This window comes from Neolamprologus brichardi, chromosome 15 (assembly GCF_056152115.1).
Source record: "Neolamprologus brichardi isolate AB-2024 chromosome 15, ASM5615211v1, whole genome shotgun sequence".
NCBI classification, from domain to species: domain Eukaryota; kingdom Metazoa; phylum Chordata; class Actinopteri; order Cichliformes; family Cichlidae; genus Neolamprologus; species Neolamprologus brichardi.
The window spans coordinates 32,658,611-32,684,809 of record NC_142118.1 but is presented as its reverse complement, the minus strand read 5'-3'; the positions used below and the strand labels follow the sequence as shown (position 1 = coordinate 32,684,809).

At 41.0% G+C, this 26,199-nt stretch overlaps 2 protein-coding genes across 2 annotated transcripts; one reads left to right on the top strand and one right to left on the bottom strand.

The window, feature by feature from the left end:
- The first annotated feature begins 792 nt into the window (after positions 1-792).
- Positions 793-22,099, top strand: LOC102783478 (ras-related protein Rab-3A). Its single transcript, XM_006808975.2, has 5 exons — positions 793-876; positions 11,676-11,900; positions 17,378-17,496; positions 18,213-18,337; positions 18,821-22,099. The coding sequence occupies exons 2-5, from the start codon at positions 11,676-11,678 to the stop codon at positions 19,009-19,011; spliced, it is 660 nt and encodes a 219-aa protein (XP_006809038.1). The 5' UTR covers positions 793-876; the 3' UTR covers positions 19,012-22,099.
- Positions 22,100-23,787: 1,688 nt separating this feature from the next.
- LOC102783767 (transcription factor JunD-like) lies at positions 23,788-25,932 on the bottom strand. The gene has a single exon (XM_006808976.3). The coding sequence runs from the start codon at positions 25,610-25,612 to the stop codon at positions 24,791-24,793; it is 822 nt and encodes a 273-aa protein (XP_006809039.1). The 5' UTR covers positions 25,613-25,932; the 3' UTR covers positions 23,788-24,790.
- Positions 25,933-26,199: the final 267 nt, after the last annotated feature.

The following is a 26,199-nucleotide window of genomic DNA, read 5'->3' as shown; positions in this document are numbered from 1 at the left end:
TCATTCATTTATGTCGCCTTCACAACCCGAGTTACAAAACGACTGGAACTCGTTTTTTTCCTTTTCAAAATAAAAGCCAAGCTCAAAGAGGTTGTTTATTCAAAAAAAACCCTACATATCCGTTATTTGTTTACCAATCGCTGGGATTACAACTGCGTGTATGAAGCAGTTTTTTCAACCGATGGACGCAGTTAAATGAGATGAGTTGGTTTTTGAGGCATTTCACTCTACTAAATAGTAAGTAACTATTTTCATAATTACGTAAGGTATAGGAATAAAAAAAGAAAGATTTTAAAAACCAGCGCTGTGGCTTCTCATTTCTGTCAATTAATTTCGTTGTTTCATTATTATTTTCCTGCATCCTGACCTTTACTACTACAAATACACGTACCTCATAACGCATACACACTTATGTAACAGTCTTAATGCAGAAAGCTGAGGTATTTGCCTGTGTAAAGGGTCTGAGTACTTTCCAACCCTGTTTAAAAAGTTCACCGGGTACCAGGTCTTGCAAAGGAAGAAAAGCATGTCGGTTCTGATGTAGGACTGTACGTTTTTTCTCTTCACATTAGAAAGAATTGTCCATTTTGTTGTAAATTTTAATCTTTACAAACACTTCTGTGTATATATATATATATATATATATATATATATATATATATATATATATATATATATAGTAAAAATACAGTCGGATCAGTTAATCAGAATCCTCTTTATCTTTCAAGCACTTTGTGCCGTTTAAACCAATCTGCTTTTATTTTGAAAAAGCCAAATGGATGTTGTGTCGTGCAACCATTCCGACTTGACAGTGAGTGGTGGTGTTTCTGCGGGTGCTGGACGTGGAGGATAGCAGCCAGATAGAGATATATAAAGGTGGGTTTTCTTTCTTTATTAATTTGGAGATAATGGAGATAAAATCGTACATTAAATTTAGCGCATTTAGAGTCTCAGCTGCAGTTTATTTTAATCATCCAGCAAAATATTTCAGATGACAGAAGCCTTGACGTGAGATGCCTGCCTTAACAGCTGTTTCCATTGTGAAAACCATAAACCGGCGTCAGAATAACCCGTAAAAACAGGCTGATTGTTGTTATCTGTGTGGATGGATGAGGGCTGCTGCTGCTGTCCCGGATCTCTGGCTTGACTCACGGCCTGTCCTGCAGGAAAAGGCGTTTCACACTGTCCGATGGGTTAAATGAAGAAAACAGGTTTGAATGGATCTGAGGCAGGATCAGTGGAATACAGTACAAACACACGTAGAGCACACTGCACGAGAGTAAACATATGAAACATGTGGGGGATTTTTAAACCTTTTTTTTAATAGGTTACACATTTAATAGGTTAATATTCAAATAAGCATCATGACATAACTAAAGGTCGGCACAGAGAATCATTCAACAATCCGAATACCAGGATTACAGGAGTATTTAATCCGTGAAACGCGGCAGCCATATGGAGGGCTGTTGTGTTCCAATGCTGAGGTAAAACACTGAGTCAGATCTCTGGGATAAAGTACTGAATGATCTGTTCATTCATTCACAAGAAAAAAAAACAGACTAAATCATAAATATCGTTTTTATATATTTTAATTATGTGCAGCTAATGAAGGATATGGATGAAAGCACACATATGAAATGCATAGAGTTTCATCTGGTTTAGCTGCTGTTTCAAATCTTATACAGGATCCTACTGAAAACTGTACAGTGCAGTTGCATTGTGTCAGCCTATCAGCCTGCATTCTGGCTTTTAAGCTTAATCAATAAGTATAATACAATAAGACTGCACGCATGTTCTTAGGCTTTTTTTTAAAGAGTCTCAAAGTGAGCTCACAGCCTGCAGACCACATCTGAATGTCCTCGCTGACGGTAAACTTACTGGCTGAAGGCAGAAGTGACGCATCTGCTGCTTCACATGGCAAAACACACACTAATGTTGCCTGGGAGAGATGCCACTGATATGCAGGGTGGATGCCTTTTTTATTACATTTCAGTCAGTTTGTCAGCAGTAGTCTGAGAGGTGCCTGTCTGAACACATGTGCAGAAAAACAGACTTAAAGATCAGATTTCTTGAGCTAATCCGTGATTATTATGCTTTAAACTATGATTATAGATGCTTTTGAACATTACACACACACACACACACACACACACACACACACACACACACACCCACATAAACACAATGTCTGAGAACAAAAGCTCTACATAAGCAGAGTATAGCTCAGCAGATTTAGAGGGGCGAGACTATTTTAATGACTGTAACAAGCTCTCAAAGATGTATCCAAATACAGCATCTTTCAGCATGAAGTGGGAAGAAGCATTTTCAATCAACATTATAAATTAAGCAATGCACTTGTGTACAAACACACATGACTACTTTTTAATGTCCCGGATTCACCTGCAGACTCTAGCCTCAAAAAGCATCTCTCACATCCTGGCTGCTCTCATTGCTGCTTTCTGTTTTCTGTGCACGGGGGGGTTGGGGTTGGGGTGGAGAATGAAGTGATGATATTTTTAGCTTCCCCTCCTCTCATCTGCATCTCCACGCTTCCTAGAGAAAGGAGGCACGTGATTGGAGGAAAAAGGGGGGAGAAATGCTGTCTCAGGAAAACTAGGAGAGCCACAGCAGCGGAGTAACACCACTGCTGTCCAGTTTCAATAGGTTGTTAGTTATTGTTTCACACGTAAGGCTGGTTAGTAGCTGTAAATGTTGCATCACATTGGTTTTAGTAAACATCAGTGTTTCCAGGCTGAGAAACATTGATGAGACACTGGATTTTTCTTTAACTGCCACTGCATCAAAAGCACCGCACAGAAAGACGGCGGTGCAGGAGGAAAGATGCAGACAGCAGCGTTTTGCTAAAGAGGTCAGAGGTGAAAAGGCTGCTGAGTTCACTTTCAAATGGTGATCATCCAGCCAGATCACGCAGATTTGAGTTTAACAAGCCTCTTGGCCAGTGTCAGTGAAAGGAAAGAGTTCTGCTGCAGCGTCCACACACCCATCGCACTGCATTCAGTCTAGTGCTGGATAAACACTGGAGCCATTAAATGCTTCTGCTCCTAGTTGTGAGTCTGGGGTGAAGATTATGGGTAAAAGTAGTAATGCTACATTAAAACAACATCTTCTTTTATCAGTCAGTTTATAGATTTGATTATTGGGTCTATACGAAGCTGATTATGTGACTGTTTGTTGGATTCACAGCAATGTGTCCGTTTATAAATGCGTCATGCATTGTAATCTGAAAAGTAAGTAATGGAGAAATGTAGCTAAGTCAGTAAGTGAGTAAATGTAATTCATTAGTTTCCATCACTGTCTGTTTGTTCTAATAAAGGAAGGAAGGAGTTGCATTAGCTTGCCGTATTGCAGATATGGGGATCTCACCACTTTCATCAGGTTAAAGAGGAAGGTGGCATTGACCCCTCGATTAAGAAGTATTGATGGTGCCTTTTCAAGGTAATGTACTAGGACGAGAAGGATGCTGCAAGGTGGGGACTGCAGAGCAGGAGAGCAGATAAGAGTTTGATTTGAAGATTTGTTAAACATCGTCCCCACTATTGAAGTACCAGTCCAAACACAAATAACCGATTTATGGAGGAAAGCACCGTGAACCCTTAACTGAGACAATATTTTTACCCACCTGAGAAAATGTCCTCAATGAATAAAGGTCAAAACCTTTAGCTTCATGGAGAAGTGACACGTATCCACTTCCTCGTCCCCATCTGCACACCAGACTAAGATTGGAAAAACTCCAACAAAAACTGACATTTATGCTTCTGCCAAAGCCACAAATCAGAAACTGAATGTCAGCCTTACAAAAACAATCACTCTGTGACACTCACAAAGATGTTCCAAACAAATGCAGCTTGATTCAGTTTGATGGAACAGAAATAAAACAAAGCAGGCGGCTATCAGTCAGAGCAGTGACACGTGGCTTCTTCATTGAGCGCTTGACAAGCTTTGAAAAATGGAAGCCGTTTTTATAACAGATAGAACCTGTCCTGCTACAGGAAACTGCAGGGAGGACGACTTTTTTATTCTGTAAAAATCACAGACGCTCTTAAGTTTCTGATTTAGTTATTTGTAATAGAATCGACTGGGGATGTTAGGTTCACATAACCGTCCTCTGATGTTGTTAAGAGATGTTGAAAACCTCTGAGTGAGTCATCTCAGTAACCATCTTAAAGCAGGAATGTGTTTAGGTGATCTGGGATCAGCTGTGGATTAGCTGTCCGTCTGCACTAAGCCAGCCAATCCTGATTAGATGAACCTGACTGGCTGGCTGCAGGAGCACTTAGCTCCTGCAGGGACATCAATCTCCTTTAGGTGGCAGGTTTAGAGGGGGAGCTCAGTGATGTCATTGTCCAGCAGTGAAACCTATAACTCTTAGTCCTGATTGGATTAGTGTGGGGAAAAAAATGGAAAAGACTTTGCCTGTGGCGTTACGGTGTAACTATTGACAAAGTGTTATTGAGCAAAGCAGAAAGACTCAGAAAACCAAGCTTCCCAGAGCTGTGACTTATTAAGATAGCTTATCCTCTTCCTTTATATCACAGTTTTCTTAGTGACTCATCCTGATCTTACATGGATATATATATACAAACAGAGAATTGAGCAGCCAATCTAATATTAAAACCAGAAGTCGCTGCGGTAACAGATTTGGTTATTATTAGCCATCTCTGCCTGATAAAGCGTGCTTCCCTTCCTCCATCTTCCCTGCACTCCCCACGATGGAAGGAGTTATCTTTGAACTCTGAAATTCTTCTTTCCTCCTGGCGTTCAGTCTCATCTCCTTTTTATTCGAGACCGAATGCCATTGCTACTTTTCGGATTGTGAGGGAAGATTTGGAAACTTCAGAGCCACTTTGATGGGACCCTAAATGTGCAAATGTACTGATCGTGTGGATCGGCATGCTATTGTAGTTTCCCATCAAAAACACACTGTGTGAAGCCTGGACTTAGACTCAGATATTATTATATCATACTTGATGCCATTTAGCTTCAAATTTCTGTTGATAATTATATATATGTCTATATTATTTAACAGATGATGCAGATGATGACTGTTATGTTAGACTGGATCGATCCCTGTGGGGGAAATAGGGATGTGAGTCAGCATAATCAGCAGCTCAAAGAACATATGCTCAAAAATTCAATATGAAATATTATTAAACCAGAAAAAAAAGGAAAGGGAACAGGAAGAGGGAAGGGATGCATGTGCTTAACAGATGTTGTCACCATCTTTCATCTCAATAACCTACATAAAGGTCAAAGTGAAGTTTGATTATTATTTATAGCTTTGGTTTTTTTTTTATCAAAAGTGGCAGAAAAAAAGTTCCCGGTTCTCCGGCGTCTCCTATTTCTTTTAGTTTTCAGACTGTTACTGGATTGTTGGTCAAGACATCCGAGGGTGTCACTCTGGGCTGTAGAAGATATTGATTTCCTAAACAGGCGCAACAGATAATTGATGGTTCAATATTAGGAGAAACTACAGCTGCAATAACAACAGGGGTCACGGCATGGGCTTGTAAACCTTCAAGGGTTGAAATCCAAATATCCAGGCAGCTCTTACAGTGCACATACACCTGACTTGCTTGGAAGTTTGCTAGCAAAGCCAAAAGAAAGCAGCGGCATTCTGGAGGCTGAAAGGCATTTGCATAATGAGAATTTGTTAATTACTTTGAGATTAAACACAAAAGCCTCTCTCTATAAGCTTCTGTATCGAATTAGTGAAGGTTAAACCAACTCTCTTCTCTGCAGCTAATCTCAGAGACGCAGAGGAAAAGCAGCAATAATCTCACCGCACCGTCACAGAAAAGAAGCAAAAAGCCTGCGGTAGTGTTTGGCAAGACCTACACTTCCAGCATTGGTTGGTCATTTTTAAACTCCTGGAATCCTTGCTGTGAATACTGGAAACAACAACACCGCAAAAGAATCGATAAGAATTTAGGAGCCCGGATTTTATGAAAAGGTTATAAAACAGGTTGTGAATCACAGCACTAGGATAAATGCAGCAAATGTTCCAGAGGGGGTTAAAAGAAATATGAGCGAACGTGGGTTTTTACAGTACAGCCAGTGGAAGGAAATATAGTAATGCATCTAAAGTGACTCCAAGACCTGGATTCGAATGTTTTTAAGAGCAAAACATTGTGTAATTGCCTGACGTGCTGTCACTGTAACACTGCTGACTCGGCTCGGAGAAGCTCATCGATAACGAACACGTGGGCAGAAATATCTGCAGAGCTGAGCAGACCCTGTCGTGCAGCGGTAACAAGAGCAGCTACATTTTTAATAAGGCTCACCAAAGAGGAAATCAAACACCAAACCCTGACTGTGATCAAGTGCCATCTCACCTCCGGCTGGTTCACCGGAGCTTGGCCTAAAGATAACTGTTAAGTTATAGGTGTCAAATCTTAGACTCTTCCAACCTGACGCTGATATCAAACAGCTCTGATCGGATGTGTCGGTAAGCATACTAGTAGCCAGCTTTTCTTTTTTTTGAGATAAAAAAAAAATACATGCAAAATGTAATGTTTTAAACCAGGAAGTCAATCAGTTTAGTTGGGGATGGTTAGTGTCAGTGCCAAATCATAATAGATACCAGCTACTGTACCATAGTAAGAGTAAGATGAAATATATGCGGGATTGTAAAGACAAAAACTACCAAAAAAAGTCACCTTGTTGTCTCCGGGGAGTAAAAACTTAGGAATCAGGAAGAAAACCTCACACAGGTCCAGGGTGGGGTCTTAATGCAAACTAGGCCACATAACAAAAAAGATCAAAGTAGTGACATATGAGCCAATCCTGAGGCTGCGCTTTGACTTAAGCCTGCAAATAATACCCAGTTTCCTCAAGAGCTAAGCAGAATTGCATGAATAGCAAACAATATGAGCATGCAATTGTATGACAGATAAATAAATTATATTTTTGGGGCTTTTCTCGCTCAGAGAAATTCACCGACACCGCTCCGTAGAATGAAGTGCTGTTAGTTGTAGGCGTGTCTTCATTTAAATACCTCTGCAAGGAATTCTGAGAGGGAAGCGTCTCCTGTTGTTTAGGTTGGACCTCCGTTTGTCAGGAAGGGGCAGGAAAAGCAACACTAAACCAAACTGATTGCAGATCAGTTAATCCTCTTCAGCTGCACGTTTACTTTTTATTTTCTAATGTTTGTGTAGATTATGCTCATCACACTCAGTGAGTCACACTGCAGTGCCTTTGCTGTGACTGAAACTCCAACTATTGACCGTCAGCTGAGTGGGGTAGAGTTGAGCGGTGTACGGTACAACTGCGCAGCATCAATCTCACCTGAAGTCAGCTGATCCCAGATTGAGTGAATAGGGTTGATTAAGCTGTAACAGTGATGATATCAGTGAACCCTAAACTACTTATTAGCTGTGAGCCTTTACAGAATAGAGTCCAAATGAAGAAATGGCTCTGAGTTCAATGTGCTTATGTGTCTGTTTCAGTTTGAAAACAAACCTTTTTACGCAATTTTAAATCAGTTTGACAAGTGAACCGAAGTGTTTACCTCTTTTGCTCCATATTCTTTGCAGTTTGTTTATTCAGTTAAATTGTCACCTTGTCTTTCCTGACTGCTACCTTTGCGTTTGTTTGTTTGGCGGCTTTTTGCCTTTTGTCTGATGTTCAGTAAGTGGGAATTTCATCGGATGATGGACTTGTCAGTTATTTGGAAAAAGAAAAATATTCCCTTTATTATTTTTTTGTGACTGTTTCTGGATATAGTCAGTCTGGATAAGATTTCTGGAGAAGTCTGACCATTTTGGCATTTTTTAAAGTTGTCTTGAGCAACAGGGCTTCAGGATTTCTGAAGGTCTGTCTTTGGACACTGGCTGCTTTTTCACAGATTTTCAGTCCAGTCCTTGTACCTGACCAATTTCCAGTGAGTGTCTGGATCCTGGACTCATGCGTATTAATATAAATACAAGCAAATGAAAACAATTGCATGCAGAGGTAAATAATAAGAATGTAGAACTGATAAATATTGCACATTAAAAACACAGTCTATATGTCAGAGTTTTTTGAGTTCATTGTTCAGTATGGTTATGGTTGTAGGGTAAAAACATGGAGAAGGATGAGGAGAAAGGTGAAACACGGTGGAGGTTCTGTTATAGTTTGGGGCTGTTTCAGCCAGTACTGATTTTTCACCATGATAGTCAACCTAAAAATGCAGTAAAAGCAAACATGGATAGAAAAAACACACACAATGGAACCGCGTCAGTCATGGATTGGCCTTCCCAGAGCCCAGATCTCAACATTTTGTTGAGGCCAAAATCCAAAGTAGAGCTTTGAATGTCTTCAAAAAGCTTGGAGAACTATTGCTGAAGACTATTTAAGGAAATTACAAGAAAGCTGACTAAGTTTGTGAAAAATGTACAAAATCTTTTTTGCCATATGTTCTATATTTTCATGTTTTTCAATAAATCTCTGCACCCATTTCCTGTTTCCCCAGCAAAATAGAAAGAAATGGTTGGCTGCTTCATGGTTTTGCACAATACTGTATGTTTTTAAAAGAAACCTTTAATATCTAAAGAAGTATTTGCAAAATATATACTGTAAGGTAAAAGTTTATATTTCTTTACTTGTGACTCAGTAAGTCTAAGTTAATCCTGCATATCCATAATTATTATTGATTAGGTTCGGCTCTTTTGAAGAGTATGCACGTCTTATTTTTGCACACAAGTATTCACGGATCCTCCCAGCTGTGAGGAGCTGTTGACGTCACAGGCAGAACAGAAGCCATCAACTAAAAAGATACTGGCAGCCATGTGGCTGCTGCATTTCTCTCACTCTCAATTTAGCAACCTGACTAAATCCTATTTACATGAAACAGCTTTATGAATGTTTATGAATGTTTTCTGTGATCCTCTGTGCAGCGTTCTCACAGTAGGTTTATCACATCTCGACCCACCTGCTCAGCCCTCGTTTGCATAACAGAATGTGTTGAGGAAGGGTCGGGGCTTCTCCATTATTTAACAAGCATCTCTGTGTTCCTGCGTGTAAGCCGATAGGCCGGAGCTGTGAGGACGGTGCACTTGTTTTCTTTGTTCTTTATTCTGTCTGAGTTCTAGTGTTCCGCTGCAGCCGAGTCGAGATAACAGTCTAAATATAGAGGCGAGTGAAGGGACTGAGTCCTGTGGGCTACAGTCATCATGCTCTGAAGAGTCACTCACTCTGTTTTCTAAATCCTTTTAGGTCTCGTAGGTTTGAATCTTTGTAGTCCTGGACAGCTAATGCAGTAACGTAACAGCAGTGTGAGTTTCAGTGAAGCTGCTGTTGTTCTTTGGCTGACTGTTAGAGCAGATCTGCAGCCCAAAGTAAAACACAGTAGTTTGACCTTGCTGAATAAATATGTAGAACTAGCTAATGCAGTGCATACGATTCATAAAAAGGTTCAAGGTATAATAAGGAACTTTGAGGAAAATCTGGATTTTAAAGTGAGTGCTAGTCTTATATTTTTATGAGATTGTGTTCCTCAAAAGAAATATGGTCTCATTAATAACTGCATGTTACACCTTTAGATGGGTTTGAACCTAACACCTTATACTGGAAACCAAGAGAGTGGAGGTGTCTACAGTTCCTTAGGTTAGGCGCTAACTTAAACTGTGATCTAACTATGATAGTAACCAGAATCGTAGTTAGACCCCAATCTAAGGACTAGAGTAGGTTATTTTCTTAATTAGGAATATGTGTGTCTAAACCCAACTAAACTTTGAGTGAAAAAGGAGGCAAACAGTGAATCAAAGTCTAAAAGTTGTCCCACACATCTGTCCCTGCATCCTTCGCCTGTCTGCATCCTAATGTAGACTTTTTTTAATGCCTCTGTTAGTCATTTAAAAGAAGCTCGCACGGGCTCTTTCAGACAAAAGGAACAAAGGACCATTATGACTACATTTTTTTCATCCATCGTTTAAAGTAAAACACGGTAATTCAGTATTAGCAAATGCACCATACCAGATCCTATATTGGCTTCACAATGAAGGCAGGATGCTGAACAAGACTTGTTGCAAGTGAGCTCGGTGCTCACTCGAGCTCACACCCTGCTACAGCTTTCCAAGAAATTAATTAAATCTGAAGTTTATCCCTTTGAACGTAAAGGTTTCATGCTGTACATAGTTCATGGTTAACATAGACTTAGAGTCCCCCAGAAATCTGTTTGAGGAAAATGGCTAACCATCTTGTGCAGTGTGCTGTCATATGCTTACTCCTTAATGGTGTTGCTGTTGGTGTAAATGTTAGGCTGGATTTTAATAGAGTGTAACTTTGATCAAACTTGTTTTACATAAATAATTAAAATAGAAAATTATGGACGGGACTGGCTTTAAACTACATGGCTAGCTAGTGGGTACAAAACTCTATGCTAGCATGAAGTTCATCCTCATACACCTCCATCCACCGATGAGAATATTGCAATATGTGGTTGTGATTAATGCCCATGAAGCAAATGTGCATTGTGTAAAGCATACCAGTTAATCACTATCCTCTGTTATGCTGAGTCTAACAGATGCTGACAACGTCGTTTGTCTTAACATGCATTAAACGTACGACCTCTTCTGTGTTAAACAGCTCCTCTGCTGTTGTTTCAGCAGCCTCTTCTGTGTGCGTTTAATGAAATCGATGCTCATTAATTTAGCGTAATGTCCTGGCTGACAGTAGAAGCTGCTAATGCGTCTTAATGAATGCCTGCATTTTTATTTACTAGTCTGTGTATCTTTCGGACCCAGAATGTAGCATTTGTGCCCATCCTTGTTCTTATTGTCACTGTGGTTCTTTGCACTTTGCACTGTGCAGATGGATGCCTCACAGTTTGGGGGTCCATCTGCCATCACCAAGAAGGATGGCCACCCCGTTCCACATCTTACATGCAACTATTTTTAACGTGTCATATATGGTTTTCTTATTAAAATGCTGGTAAAAGGGGAAATTCAAACTGGGGCTTTTGAGGCTTTGCCAGCAGCCCATTATCCTTTGGAAATAATAACTCTTTGGCATTTTTGCTTGAAATATTAAAGCTGATTAATTCCTTGTTAATTACCTAATCTCTGCATTTTCCTACTCCAAAGACGATACACATTGTTTTCTCTAAAGCTTTATCAGATCTTCTACGCTGGTTTTCTAGTAACCCCAAGAAAATCTTATATTGGGTATTATCCTGACTGCTGATATCCATCTTCTATTTTCATATCTACACCTACTTCATATCAATTTTTGCTCTTTCTTGTTCTGTTGCTCATGATTTATGCACCATATCTGAACAGTGTGAATCTCTCTTACTCAGAAAGCTCAGTTTGTCACTCTACAGAGTATTTTAGAAATGGAAGAAACAGAAAAATGTCATTTCTATTTCAGTTCAGTTCAGTTCATTTTTATTTCAAACATTTCAAACATGAGCCTTCACAATCATTACAATATATTATTCCATTATTTGTTTGAAAAGGAGTAGGTAGAAGTATTTACTTATTTGTCCCTACCCCCTCAAGTTTTTTTAGTCTTAAATTAAACAAATAACATATGAAACAAAAGTAAAGCAAAACAAAACAAAACATACATAAATCAAAAACAAGAAATTAGCATTTCAGAGAACATTTACTGTGATCTTACAGTGAGGCCACTGCAGGAGTTTGGTTTAAGACTTTCTCTGTTGTCTTTGTCCACAGATGGCTTCGGCAACAGCGACCTACGGGCAGAAGGAGTCCTCTGACCAAAACTTTGATTATATGTTCAAGATCCTCATCATCGGCAACAGCAGCGTTGGAAAAACCTCCTTCTTGTTCCGCTACGCCGACGACTCCTTCACGCCGGCCTTTGTCAGCACAGTTGGCATCGACTTCAAGGTGAAGACTATCTACAGGAATGACAAGAGGATTAAATTACAGATCTGGGTAAGATGACAAGAAAAGAAAAAAAGTGCTATGAACCAAAAAGTATACCTACTTTGCTTACTAATATCTGGTTAGTTTATATTATACTGGTTGACAGGTGTAAAGAAAAAACTGAGGTTCACACATACACACTTATGAGGGAAAACAAGACAACAGACACGGGGAGACAATATATACGCACCCAGATAACATGGGAAGAGGTAAGTGATGAGACCATAGCTAAAGCCAGGAGGAAGTTAAACCTAACATAAGACAGGGTGAGCAACTTCTGTCAAAATAAAACATGGAATCGTTAGCAGAGAGGAATTTTCACTTCATTTTAATTCAAACAGTCACAAACAGTCACCCCGAGGCCCTTTATATTGTAAGGTAAAGACCGTACAATGATACACAGAAAATCCCAACAATCAGATGTTCCCTTAACAGCAAGCGGTGGGCGACAGTGGGAAGGAAAAACTCCCTTTTAGCAGGAAGAAATCTCCTATAGGACAAGGCTCATGGAGGAGCAGCCATCATGGGGATGAAGCCATAGAGAAGGCTAGATTAACTGAACTCAGAACATAAACAGCGCTAAATACTGACAGAAGCCAGATAACAAAGGTAACAAGAACTAAAGACTATATCAAGTTTTTTTAAGATATAAAGTATCTCTAAAAAACAAACAAGGATTCAGAGCCCAGACGCACCAAAGCCCAGGATGATGACAGATAATTTCTTTCACGTTGTTTTCAAAGTCTGCCCATAATTAGTACGACTATATGAATTTTTGAAAGTCAATGCATCTGGTTTGCTTTTGGTATTTGGTATATTTGGTGGTGTTGATTTGATCACTTCCTTGAGTTATTTCAAACTAGGACACACAGATGCTGTCCAATGAGAGGTTAACTTAGCAACACCAAGGAAATGCACCTGAAGTGTGTGTGTTTGTGGTGAGGAATGAGCTAATGCAAGAAGCACTGCACTTCATCACACATTTCACACACATTTGTTGGTCAAAGCATGTGTGCTTCCTTTCTTCCGCTTAGCTTTTCTGCACAGCAATGCCCAGATGGGCTTACAGACAAGCATGAAATGTTTCCTCTGCACTGACATGTCAAATACATAAACAGGGTGTGTGGATGTGAGAAATAAAGCTGGGTTTCAGTTCCCTGTAAGTCTTTTTTTTTTCTCCATTCTCCAACTATTTTTGAAAGCAAGTGCAATGCCACAAATACCTTCCAGGAAGGATCGTCCTGCACGCACACACTTTTCAGACCATTTCGCCCCTGTCTATGACGTCAGGATTTTAACCTTGCCTTTAAAAATATTGTCATTGTCAGATTAAGGAATGTAGATATTCATGTTTTCCGATGGATTGTCATAATTGATTCTCATAATTAAGCAAATAAAAAAAAAGGGAGTTGCTGTTTTATTATGCAAAGTCAGATTCCAGTGAACACACAGATTTGCACACACCGGTGCCTTCGCTGCAGACTGCACGTGCAGATGAACACCAACAGAGCTGAATACATTAGACGGTTACGGTGACATGTCCCCGGGAGTAAACAATAAGGTGTTACTACGGGCGCGAGGGTTAAAGACAGCTGAAGCTCTAAACTGCAGACTAGAGACGAGCGCCCTGGGAAAACAGCCTCTTTGGTCTGAGCTGCAGGAAACTGGTGTTTAGGTGCCATGCTGTAGACAATTACATCATTTCCACCTTCGCACCAAAGTTCTGCAGCAACCAGAGCTGTGATGGTGAGCAGAGCATTGAGTTTGTGTGGCTGTGCACACGTGGATCTGTTTTGTGTGTAAGGCTGCCTCTGTTGTCAGCCTTTCCCAGGTCTTGCCTCTGGTAAGAAAGACACAATCGGCCAATCGGAGAAGAATAAACCTAAGACTGGGTGATGCTCTCCCCTCCCCCATTACTACACATCTCAGAAGATGCCCCCCTCCCTTTTGTTTCTGTCTCACGCACACAGACACACACGCGCGCACACACACACACACACACACACACACACACTTCCTCCCCCACTGCTCAGCTAGCAGAGTAAAAATGAAAATGTTGGCATGAGCGCACAGTGCATATATTTGTGCCACAGTGTGCAGTTATTCCAGCGTATGTTGATTTGTGCAGACCCGTGACATATACTTAGATGTCATACATGTTATTTAAACGGCCACGTTTGAGAACGCGTCACGTTGCAGATAAAACTGAAGGCCTGAGAGGCCGTGTGGAGCATGCTGCTGCTTTCACAGCGCTCATGACAGCTGCAGTCCAAAGTAAAGACTTCTGGTTAAACGCAACCAATTAAAAAAAAAATTAGAGCTTCAGAATGACCAGATTTATAAAGGTAGACAGATAGGATGAACTATGATGACACTAATATAATCTGTTAGCTGACATCCTGTAAGACAGACATATACACACCGGCCAGTACTCTATAGTTGGAGCTCCTCCATTAGATGTCTCTAGGCTCACACACACAAGGGGAAAACAGCAGGGATGATAATGTTGCAGCTAGTAACAAAAAATGATCCGTTCTCTTCTCCATTAAAATGCTATAGGCTACATTATCTCTTGCCAGTTGGAAAGATTATCATTTTATATTCCGTAGTAAGCCCTTAACTCTAAATTTGATGCTTAGCTCAAATATGAATAGTCCAGTGTTCATTATATAACACCACTCAGTGCTACCTACACTGACATTTTAGGTATAGAGCTGATGCACTTATCCAGAACAACTTGCAGCACACACTTAGTGGGTGAGCAAAAATAGGGTGCAAGCTGCAGTTGCAGAACATTATACAGTAACCATCAGTTTGGAAAGCATAGATCAAAGGGACAGCTCTCTGAAAATGCAATTTTCTAGTGACCCGAGAGTGATAATGTATGACTGAGCGAATAGATATATTCATGTCACGCACACACACAGGCACTCATCAGTTTTTTGTGCACATGATGCTTTTTTGTGTGTATTTATCTGGTTATCAGGACATTTATTAAAAATGTGTTCTTGAAATGGAATTTTTCAACAGATTATTGAAAGGTAGGCATTTAGTGGAGCGTGTGTGATAAAATGTACCTATAGCAGTAATAATTTAGCTAAAAGTACGAGTTCTTTTGACACAATTTCAGCTTCTTCCATAGCTGATTGTTGAGATTATCTTTGTCTTTCCTTCAAGTAAACCCTTAAAATGACTTAATAAGGATTATAAGGGTTTACTTAAAAGATTAATTCACTTTTTTCTTTCACTCTCTTATTAAATCTTGGCTGAGAAGTCTGACACTACTATCATATCTTTAGCTGAAGCTTCAGGTAGCAGCTGGTTAGCTTAGCATAGTGAGAAAAAACAGATGAAAACAGCTAGCTTTGCTTTGTTTGAAAGTAACTGTTGCAGGTTTGAGAGCTCTTTTTGGATTGGCTGGGGCTCAGGAAGAAAGGTTGGTGGTTTGAGCCCTGTCGTCTCCAGTCAGCATGCCAAATGTCCTTTGGCCAAATGTCCAAACTCCACCCTTTGATGCATCCATCAGAGTATGATTGTGTGTTAATGTCAGACAGAAAACACTTAAATCGGAAAAAGCTCACCTGTTAGCATGATTTATGCATGATTATGTTATCTACAAACCCCCTCAACTTATAAAACCTTTGAGATATGATTTATATCGGGTGAGTGCTAAGTTATCAGCTACAGCTAGCAAACTTAACACAGGTAACACATGTACCTGAATATCAGTACTAACTAACAGACAGGTGTAAGGACTCAAAGCAGACTCTACAGGCCGTTCAACAAACAGCTCATGTTTAATGGTGTAAGAAACAACGATTCAAGATAGAATATAGAAAAAAAATCCAAATTTGTCAAATACATAGGGAGGAACAACAGGAAGATAAACAGTCATCACAACAAAGACAAGCTGAAGCCATTAAATACACAGGTGGAATAATCAGAGACAAAGGAAGTACAACTAAATACAAGGAAGAAAAGACAAACCAAAACAGGAAGTAACATAAGAACCACTTAGAAACTTGACAATGAGACACAGGAGGCAGGAAAACCGAAGTCTAAGAAATTTAAGTATGTGACAATACAGCGTTAACTATAAAGAAAACTGGATCTGAAAACTAAAAGAGATTGTAGGCAAAGCTAACAATACAATCATAAAGAAACCAAATATATACTTTGTTAAATAGTATATTAGCAGGAAGAAATCTCCTGTAGAACCAGACTCATGGTCAATAGGCCAAATATGTCTTCATTTAAGCGTGTAATGGTTAAGCTCACAGAGGGAACTTTTAATTTTTGGGTTAAGTCAGTGTTTAGTTAGTGAAGTTGTAACCTGACCAAATACAGCATTTGTCTGGCTAATAACCCTTCACCATAACCCAACAGACAAGAGAGAGGCATCGGTCACCTTAACTGACTCTTGGCAAGAAACTAAATAAGCACATTTCCCAAAATGCCATATGTGTGCTTGCAGAAGAAAAAAACCCCACACACATCTCTGATTGTGTGCACTGGCTGTATGACTATCCAAATGGTTTTGAATGCCAAAGTGTCAAACAAAGAGTTCATCCTGTGAAGTGTAAACCAGCATGAGACTTTTTTTAAATCTCTGCACCGACAGCTGAGGGATGCTGTTGGAACAGAAGCCGCTCAGCTTACAAGGTGAGGTAGGGTGTTGGCTAGCAGTAACACTGTGCTTTAATTCCCTGAGCAATAATCAGGGTAATACTTGTATTACAAGCAAAAGTGACTGATTACATTAAATTAAACCTTTAAAACGCAGTTATGTACTTGCCTGATGTGTCAAAGCTGTAAGTAAAGATTAGGTTTTCTAATACTTTCTGCTCTGAATCGTCAGCACCTTTCCAACAGCAGTGAGGGCTGTAGATAAACTCCCCAATTACACCAACACACACGGAGCTGCTGTTTGCTTTTTCTACTTCTACTCACAGTGCTGTGGGAGCGCACTGTGACATTAAAACACACACCTGAGCGATACACTGTCATATTGTCAGCAAGATTTTGGCACTGCTTATTCAGCAATATAGATGATGTAATTGTATTGCATGTTATCAGCTTTTCATTACCTGATTTAAACTGCTGTGTGAAGTATGAGGAAATATCATTCACTTTTCTGCTCCTGGGTAACCAAATTGTTTCTTTAATTCTTGTTTTTTCAGCTGCCACAGTGGATCCTCTATCTCCATTGTACCCTATCTATCTTACTCTGCCATCTTCTTCAGTCACACCAACCTTCTGCATGTCCTCCTTTATTACATCCCTAAATTTCCTCTGTAGCGTTCCTCTTTTTTCTCCTGTCTAGCAGCTCCGTCTTTAACACCGATTGCCCAATATGTCCACTATCTGTCCTCTCCACATGTCTAAAACTAATCTATCTTAATCTCCAAACTCTCTTTGTTTGAGCCACTCTGTAGAAACATGATAAAAACAATCACTGTAATTAAATTGCTCTTTTCTTTCCTCAGGACACGGCTGGCCAGGAACGTTACCGCACCATTACCACAGCTTACTACCGAGGAGCCATGGGCTTCATTCTCATGTATGACATTACCAACGAGGATTCCTTCAACGCTGTCCAGGACTGGTATGTCATTGGCTGGGGTAGTGCTGATGATAAGGGGGACTACAACATATAAACGAGTAGGATAAAGACCACTAAAAAAATTATTATTTGGATGCTGTATCCTGTGTAAAACAGTGCTGTTATGTTCTTTTTAAGTTTCTGTTTGGTGCGGTTTAGGCTCCAAAAATCACCCTCTATCGCTGTTTTTCTGGTGAGACAAAGAGTTGTGTGGATGATGAATGAAACTGCATCTAGAGATTTAGCATCTCTCTAGAAATAGATGCAGGGATACAGGGGGATAGAAGAACAGAGCCACTGATCCGGTTCAGGTTTCTGTCTATTTTAATAGACCACAGTATGAGCTTTCTGTCTCTGCAGAGTAATGTGATGTGATCGTGATATCTTTTCCTTTTTGTTGTGCGATATAACCTGACCAGCACATCACAGAGGACCAGTCCATTTATTTTCCACCTACTCGGTCATACCTTGTTGTGATATTGCCTGTGTTTATGGGCAATTCAGTCTTTCAGTTTCAGTACGGACTTACAGTAAAATCCAATAAATCACACTGATCCTTTGATTTTTATTGTTTGCAAGCACAATTTGAGAGTTTTTAGATTCAGATTCATTTTTTTACCTCTTCAATCAGTGCGATCCTGAATATCGGGTGAAAAAAACCTTTAATATTGCATTCAGACGTCCCAGCCTTTGACTTTCCTCTCTGACCCCGCCCTCAGGTCGACTCAGATTAAGACGTACTCATGGGACAATGCCCAAGTGCTGCTGGTAGGAAACAAGTGTGACATGGAGGATGAGCGAGTGGTGAACTCAGAGAGAGGCCGTCAGCTGTCCGAACACCTCGGTGAGTTCATGCTGAACACACACACACACGCACAAAATTCAACCTTGCGAGTTTACAAGATATGTAACTTTTTATATTCAAATGGCTCTTTTGCAGACTAATAGTGCTTGTGATGTTTTAGGAACATGAGTGGAGTCTTCTCTGAGGCTGGTACCGTCTGATAAGCCAGGAAGGAGTTTGCAGTTTGCACTTTATCTGCCCCTTTGGGTTCAAACCTATCGGCCAGCTGTTGCTTTTCTGTGCAGTTTGCACGTTACTCCCTGTTCCCGTGTTGGTTTTGTCTGGCTGCTCTGGCTTCCTCCCACAGGTCAAATTGTTGTAAAAGGTTATCTGTCTCTGTGTGTTAACTTTGTGAGTCACTGGAATGATCTGCGACCGCACCACCAAATGTAATCTGCCCGGCAGATAGCAAGGTGTATCCCTTGTTGACTGACAGACCGAACACAGCTCGGCGACCTCTCTCATGCTCTGTTTCTCCTCCAGGTTTCGAGTTCTTCGAGGCCAGCGCCAAGGACAACATCAATGTGAAGCAGACCTTTGAGCGCCTGGTCGACATCATCTGTGAAAAGATGTCTGAGAGTCTGGATGCCGGCGATCCCGCTGTCACAGGGGCCAAACAGGGGCCCCAGCTGACAGAGCAGCCCGCTCCTCCTCACCAGGACTGTGCATGTTAAAGCTGACTCCTTTCCAACCCTTTTCCACTGTCTTTCTCCTTGTCCTCCTTTCAGCTGGACCCCAGGTCCTTGGGTCTGTACTTCATCACCCGTTTCACCTCTTTTTCTGCTCGTCTCTGTAGGAAGATTGGCTAAAGGTCACAAGAATCAAGCTGAAAAGTGTCTGAAAAGTGCCTGAGTTAGTGTTTTTAATGTGGTTGCTCCTGGTTTCTCTGCACAAATGAGCTAAAAGGCCATTCAAAAAGTGCAGGTGCTGGTATGATGCCAAAGCACCTTAAATCAAGCTGCAGTTTCAGACTCTTTGCAGCCTGGTTCTTGAAGCTTTTCAACCCGTCGTATGTTGTTTCTCTGATCCTCGGTGTGGTTTTACAAGAAGGATTTGACGGCGTAACGTACACCCTCAGAGTGCCATTAAAATCCTTCCCATGTTTACAGTTCTTTGTTTCATGTCAGTTGAATATCTTGGAAAAGATGCCAGCCTTGGATTTGGTGACCAAGAGGGCCACACTGCTCAGTTCCATAGGAGTGGTGATCCAGCCTAGATCTGCTCGGTATCAATGTAATGAATTTCATATATGTTGTGAAATGTCTCTTTTGTTGTCTCACCAAGTTTCAGAACAGATAGCAAGCGTTCTGTCTTTCCGTTGTTCATCTGACTATTTCGCCTTTTTTCATTTTTTACATTTCTTTTTGTACTTTGGCCCCTCCCCCCCTTTTTTTCCTACAGCAAAACACTTAGGGGGGTGAGAGGGATGCGAACAAATTATAACTAAGTGAAAAATAGCAAAAAATGAAGAGACACATTTTATTTACTTATATTTATTTCAAATGTACATATAAATGTTGTGCAATATATATATCTATATACATAACATCTACAGGTATGCATTTCTGGATAAGTATGAAGACGGTACGAAGCTCTGTGAGGACAGTATCTGGTATAAAAGGCCTGTTTGTTTGGAGGTCGTGTCGAAGCATGTCGAAGCGTGTCTTCTGCGAGCCGCCGAATTTCCCTCTTGGTTATGTCTCGTGCTACTTTCAGAAATAATGCACCATCATAAATCGAAACTTTCTGCTAAATTACTAACAAGTCTAAATCCGTCTGGTGTGGTTTTCACTGCTGTGACGCGTAGCATCGTTGCGTAAGTTCTATTTTAGAGGAAGGAGATGCATTTCTTTTTCAGAATAGTCTTAAAGCCATTTAGGTTCTCAGTGTTCGTGTAATAGAAAAAGGTTTTAATGTGTCTTTGTCTTTGTCACTGGAAGATAAAGGGAAAAATAGGAGGCTGTCTAAAAAGCATCTTTGTGCAACACAGTTGAAAGTATTTTCCATCAGGTGGAGAAAATTCTGCAGATACCTTTTTTTGTAAAATACTGAAGTTGACGTCATGTAACAGCGAAAACCTTCAGACTTTCATCTCTTTGATTGCTGTCCTCAAATATCAAGACACTGAAACATTTCATCAATCTTTGAAGGACAAGAGCGATGTTGCTTCTTTGATATTCCAGGGTATTTTGCTTTCTATTGGTAGCTTGCCTGCAGGCAGTGGAAGAAACATCAGGATAGATTAGGATGATTCCCAAAACGGCCAGATTGGAGTTTGTTGTGGTTACTTGGCAGATCTACTGATCTTTGACCTCTGGGTGAGTACAGTATGCTGGCTTGCTTTCAAAATCATTCAACAACTACAGTCCTGAGCTTCTGTCTTGCTGGTTGAGACTTACAGAGAGTAGAGGTCATGCTGACACATGGTACAGCACCGTAGCGAGATTCAAGACAGAGAAAACATGTATGGCAACATGTGTGGGGTGTATATCTGTTTATATGTGTTTGATTGCATTATTCTGAAAGAGAACTCGTTTCTTTTCTGGACGGAGACAGCGTATCAAAGAACATGCTGACTCCTCGTGTTTATCTGCTTATAAAAAAAAACACTACACGATTAATACCACTAACACCTCAGTATTACAGATAAATGTGGGCTCTTGTGTGGGCGTCGGTTTATTTGTGTGTTTGCGTTTGATCTCAGTCTTCAGGTAAATTATGGACCGCACTGTTTAAATACGAAGCAAGCGTAAAGCAGCTGAAGGCTCGAGCCAATGCAGGAGTTAAGTATTCAGTACTGGGAAAGTATTTGCACTTTGGTTTTATTACAGTTTTAACGGTTAAAACTGGCTTACTGGGTATTTCTTCTTTATACTTCACCAAAGATTGCTTAAGAAGCAGCTCGCTGTTTTTGCTGTGGGGTGCCAGGTCAAGGAGCGTAACCAATTTTAAACGTTTAAACAGGTAATAAAACAAGTTCCTCACAGGGATATATTGTGAGTCTTGTTCATATCAAAATGATATCAGCGTTAACCCATATTGATGAATGGGATGACATCTATGGACTGAGAGGGCAAAGCACTACTGGATGAAAATCAGTAATGAATGACTTTGTAAAGCTGGTGTCTCATGTTTGGCAGGAACTTCAATACTATAAAAAACTGAGTCTCCATTCAGAGTGGTGTTATTAGAACAGGAAGTGATTTGGCCAGTAAATATGACTATAAACTGGGGAGATGATTTTGATCCTGCATACATTATACTTCTTACTGGTTGTGACTGTTTCCTTTCTGGTAAAATCCAAAACTTTGAACTGTTGTTCTTTCTAATATGTCTTCCTGTCCATATAAACCCTGTCTGTAAATACTCTACCTTTGAGTCATATGTGTGGATTGTGTTGTATTGACTCAGGCTTGCATTTAAAAAAAGAAGAAAAAAAGACCTGAAATCCCCCAAAGAGCCATGTTGTACTGTACCCTGCATTCATTTCTAGGCCTGCTTGTGAATGAATGTGTCACTCAGCTACGAAGCAATACACACTACAGTATGTACACAAAAACAAACGCCATCCAGCTTGGTAGAGGTTGCAGACTGTAGAGCTTCTACTAGCACGCAGAAATAACATGTGACTTGATTTGGTCTTGTATCACTGCCTCTTCAGTTCCCTCTCAGTTTGGGCCATTTAAAGTGAGAGAATATGCTGTGGATGTTTTTATCTGTACTTTGTGGTAAAACAATAATTAAAAAAAAAAGTTGCTAACATTCAGTTTACTGTGGTTTTTGAAGTGTTTCTGCCCTCAGTTAATGCTTTTACCTGCCGCTTCTTCAACATCCAGTGAGGTTTTTACTCTGCACTTAAGATTCAGATTAGTTTAAAATAATAACATATGACAGACGCTTGAGTCACCAGGATTTAGCATGAAATTGTCATTTTGGTGGCAAATATCTAGCTGCTAGTAGCTTCAACATCCTCAGGATGTCACTCTTTCACTTTTCATTTTTGAAAGAAATTTGAAGAAAATCTCAGAAACTAGTCAGTGTCCGTCAAAGACCCAGAGAGAGAGAGAGAGAGAGAGAGAGAAGGGCATTTAAATTTTAAAAAACTCACCTGCCACTTTATTAGGTACATTTGTTCAATTGTTTGGTAACATATATGTGCAATCATCCAGTCACATAGAACCAACTCAGTTCAAACCAGACATCTGAACGGGGAAGAAAGGTAATATAAGTCACTGTAAATGCAGCTGATAGGCGGGCCTGATGTATTTTAAGAGGCTGTTGAGCTATTGATATTTTGCCATGCAGCCTTCTTTTGGAGAATGGTCTCCAAAAGAGCAGCGGTTCTCTTATCAAAAAGCCTTAATGATAACTGAGATGAGAGGGCAACAGCAGTTAAAATGATTACATCTTAAACAACCAAGGTATGCAGAGGAGCATCTCTGAGTGCACAACACTCCTGAGTCCTGAAGCAGATGGGCTACAGCAGCAGAAGATCGCAGTTCAGTCAGCTAGAAACATTAAACTGAAGCTATAATTCACCCAGGCTCACAAAAACTGGACAACAGAAGATTACAAAAAATGTTCTGCTGCAAGATTGAGAGGATTATACTGATGGCTCATTTAAACACCACAGCCTACCTGAGCATTGTTTCTGACCATCTATCCCCTTATCACCACAGTGAACTCATCTTCTGATGGCTGCTTTTAGCAGGATAACACATCGTGTCACAAAGGTCAAATCATCTTAAGCTGGTTTCTTGAACATTGCAGAACATGACCTCATAACAGTCACTGGAAGCACCTGTGGGTGTGGGAGATTCTTATAATTTCAGAATAAAATATTGGTACAAATATCTACAAAACAGCTGGTTGAGTTCTTCTCAGCCCTGGAGTTGACAACATCCAAATAAGTGATTCAGGCAGCTGTCATGATTTGGAGCTATCAAAATAAAACTGAATTAAACTGAACTGAATAGATGTGCTGGATGAATCTCGTCCACTGCCACGAAGGTCAAAAACATTTTGTCCTAAAATGCTCTTGTTTCATTTGTAATTGCACAAATAACCAGCAGAGGGGGAAATCCTCCAGCCTGATGCTTTTATACAGAAATCTAAACAACATATGAAATTATACTGCCAATAATGTGTTAATGCAACACTGAATCACTAATTCTGAACAGTAAGATAAAATTGCACTCCTTAAAGTGATCATTTCCATAAAGTGGCAGAAAAAAATAACAGGTAAACAACAGGTAGTTTCACAATCATTCGAAAACTAATCTCGGCTCCGCATTGGCGCTTTAATGTAACTGCCCGTCATGAAACTGACCATGAAGCCTGACCTGTTTAACACCTTGTTTACTGTAGACTACATGTGACCTTCATAATGTGCAGGTAAAAACCCCAATAAAAAACAGCGAGGCTGACTAAAATATGGAGGAAACAGTGTTTATTGCCCAGCAGCATTTATTTCAAACACAACCGCATAAAGCCGAATAACTGTAGGCTAGAGGTGATCGCAACAGTCAGCGCAAACAGAAAGATTACACTCTTCTTCACATTTAAAACAAGAACACATTTGCAGTAAAGACTCAGTAGAGTATTAAAAAAAGAAAGGTTACAGATAATAGACACTGATTAATTCCTCATGTGAACCCAGCAGCGGGCAACATTCGAGTTTGTCAGCAACATGCAAATTGTTCCCTACAGAAATACACAGCATGTAGGCTATAAGTGTAGATCAGATCTCATGTATCAAATATGGGTGTGGTTGGCGTTTTCCCTTCTTCTTTTTACAACCAAATCCCTCATATTTTAAGAATATCAGAATCATAAATGTGTATATTATCGTAGAAACACTGTCTGTCTGTTTGGTCCAGCTGACGACTGCATATAAGCAGTCAGTAAACACGTATACGCGACTCTTTCTCCCATTAGGAAAGCCCATGGCATCATTTCATTGAAAATACTGGCAGTTTAAAGCTGCCTTGTTCAACAGTAAACATACATAGAATTAGTTATGTAGAATATATTAGAGGCAAATGCCCTTCATTTCGGCACCAAAATAAATACACCAATTTGACTTAAAAAGCAAATACATCATATTGATTTGTTCTATTCGCCAAGTGGGGGCGAGTTTGAACAAATGGTCGAGGAACGCAAACACAGTTTGACTTGCTGCTGGCTGGTATCCGCGCTGAGGTCCATGTGTTGATGTATTTTGTGCCAGGTGTGTTTTACGTTTGACCAATCATAAAAGTTCAGTTTTCTTTTCGATTTTTTTGTTAAACAGACGAACATGAATGTACAGTTTTGGCCTACGTGGCCTGGCATTCATCCCCTGCGCGTAACGGCACACATCTGGGCTACGACACACACGGAAACCCCAACATTAACAAAGTCCAAGGAGCTTATAAACTGGTCAGTGGCCCAACAGCAGGTTAGTCCCTCCGACTAGTGCACTTGAACCTCGTGTGGCAGCAGCTGGCAACCGCTGTTCACATGGGTGAGCACCTTCTGCTTCAGTTGGGCCACTTGCTCCCTCAGCAGGCTAGCTGTCGAGGCCAGGTCGGTGTTTTGGGTTTTCAGCGATTTGACCTTGTCCTCCAGCCTGGAGATGCGCTCCAGTTTGCGCCTCCGACACTTGGAGGCTGCGATTCGGTTCCTGAGCCTCTTCCTCTCGGCTTTGATGCGCTCCTGAGAGTCCATGTCGATCGGAGACAGCGGCGGGCTCTCTCCGAAGCTCTGAACGTCGGGGACCGTCTGAGGCTCCTCCTTCAGCGGCTGGACCCGAGACAGCTCTGGCTGCGGCGGGGCTGCCCCTAAATGATGTGACGGAGGAGGCGGGAAAGGGACCGTGTCCGTGGTGTAGTTGACAGTGGTTCCCAGCGGCCCACTGCCGTAACTGTTCAGGTTCGTGTACACCGGTAGATCCGGCTGCACGGTGACTGGGGCGATGTTAGCCCCGAGATCCAGGGTGCTGCTGGGCGGCGCGCCTCCGTTCAGCTGGTTCTGCTTGTGTAAATCCTCTAGCGCCTTCACGAAGCCCTCGGCGAACTCCTGCTCGTCCGTCACCGTCTTCGGGTAGAGGAACTGGGAGCTGGTCGGAGTCGTGGTGACCATTCCGTTGGACTGGATGATTAGCCTTTCCAGCTCTGGAGAGGCCAGCTTGAGCAGCCCAAGGTCCGGGGAGCTGAGGATGCTCTCAGCGTCGCGGAGGTGCGGTTTCAGGTCTGCGTCGTCCGCCAAGCTCAAGTTAATATCCTTCTTCATCATTATTTCCGTGGGTACAATGACAAGTGGCGCTGCTCGACACTCCCTCAGAACTGTGTCCTGCCCATAACCTCACAGAGACGAACCGCGCCGGGAATGATCTGCTCTTAAAATGAATACAACACTTGCAACACTTGTGTGAACACCCCGTGTCGCTCTTCTCCTCTCCTACAGGATCTGAATACACGCCCGCGCGCACAGCCCCGAGCTTTTCTAGCCTGGCACGTTCCATTATGTCACGCCGGAGCGCGCGTATTGGGTAGAAATTACGTTTTCCAGTCTTATATTTGAATAAAAGGACGAGCCGAGCAGAGGATGCAGACAGAGGTCTCACTCTGCGCTGTTTTCAATAGTTTCTCTCCCACCCTGTTTATTTAGTCTCCACTTTGATTTATGAGTCATCCAGTTTAAATCGAGCATTACGCACACCTAAAAGCAGATCACTAACAAAAGTGGCTCAGAAATGTGTGCCGTGGACTGGACTGGACAGACTGAGTCACCCTGTTAAAAGTGAAGTAGTTTGTAATTACAGTTAGATGGATAAGATAAAGGCACACTCTTTTATAGTTGTGCACTTGTCCACCACCACC

Coding starts and splice junctions, on each gene's coding strand:
- LOC102783767 (XM_006808976.3), bottom strand. CDS start 25,612: ATGATGAAGAAGGATATTAACTTGAGCTTGGCGGACGACGCAGACCTG.
- LOC102783478 (XM_006808975.2), top strand. CDS start 11,676: ATGGCTTCGGCAACAGCGACCTACGGGCAGAAGGAGTCCTCTGACCAA. Junction 11,901..17,377: donor GGATTAAATTACAGATCTGG/GTAAGATGACAA, acceptor TTCTTTCCTCAG/GACACGGCTGGCCAGGAACG. Junction 18,338..18,820: donor TCAGCTGTCCGAACACCTCG/GTGAGTTCATGC, acceptor TTTCTCCTCCAG/GTTTCGAGTTCTTCGAGGCC.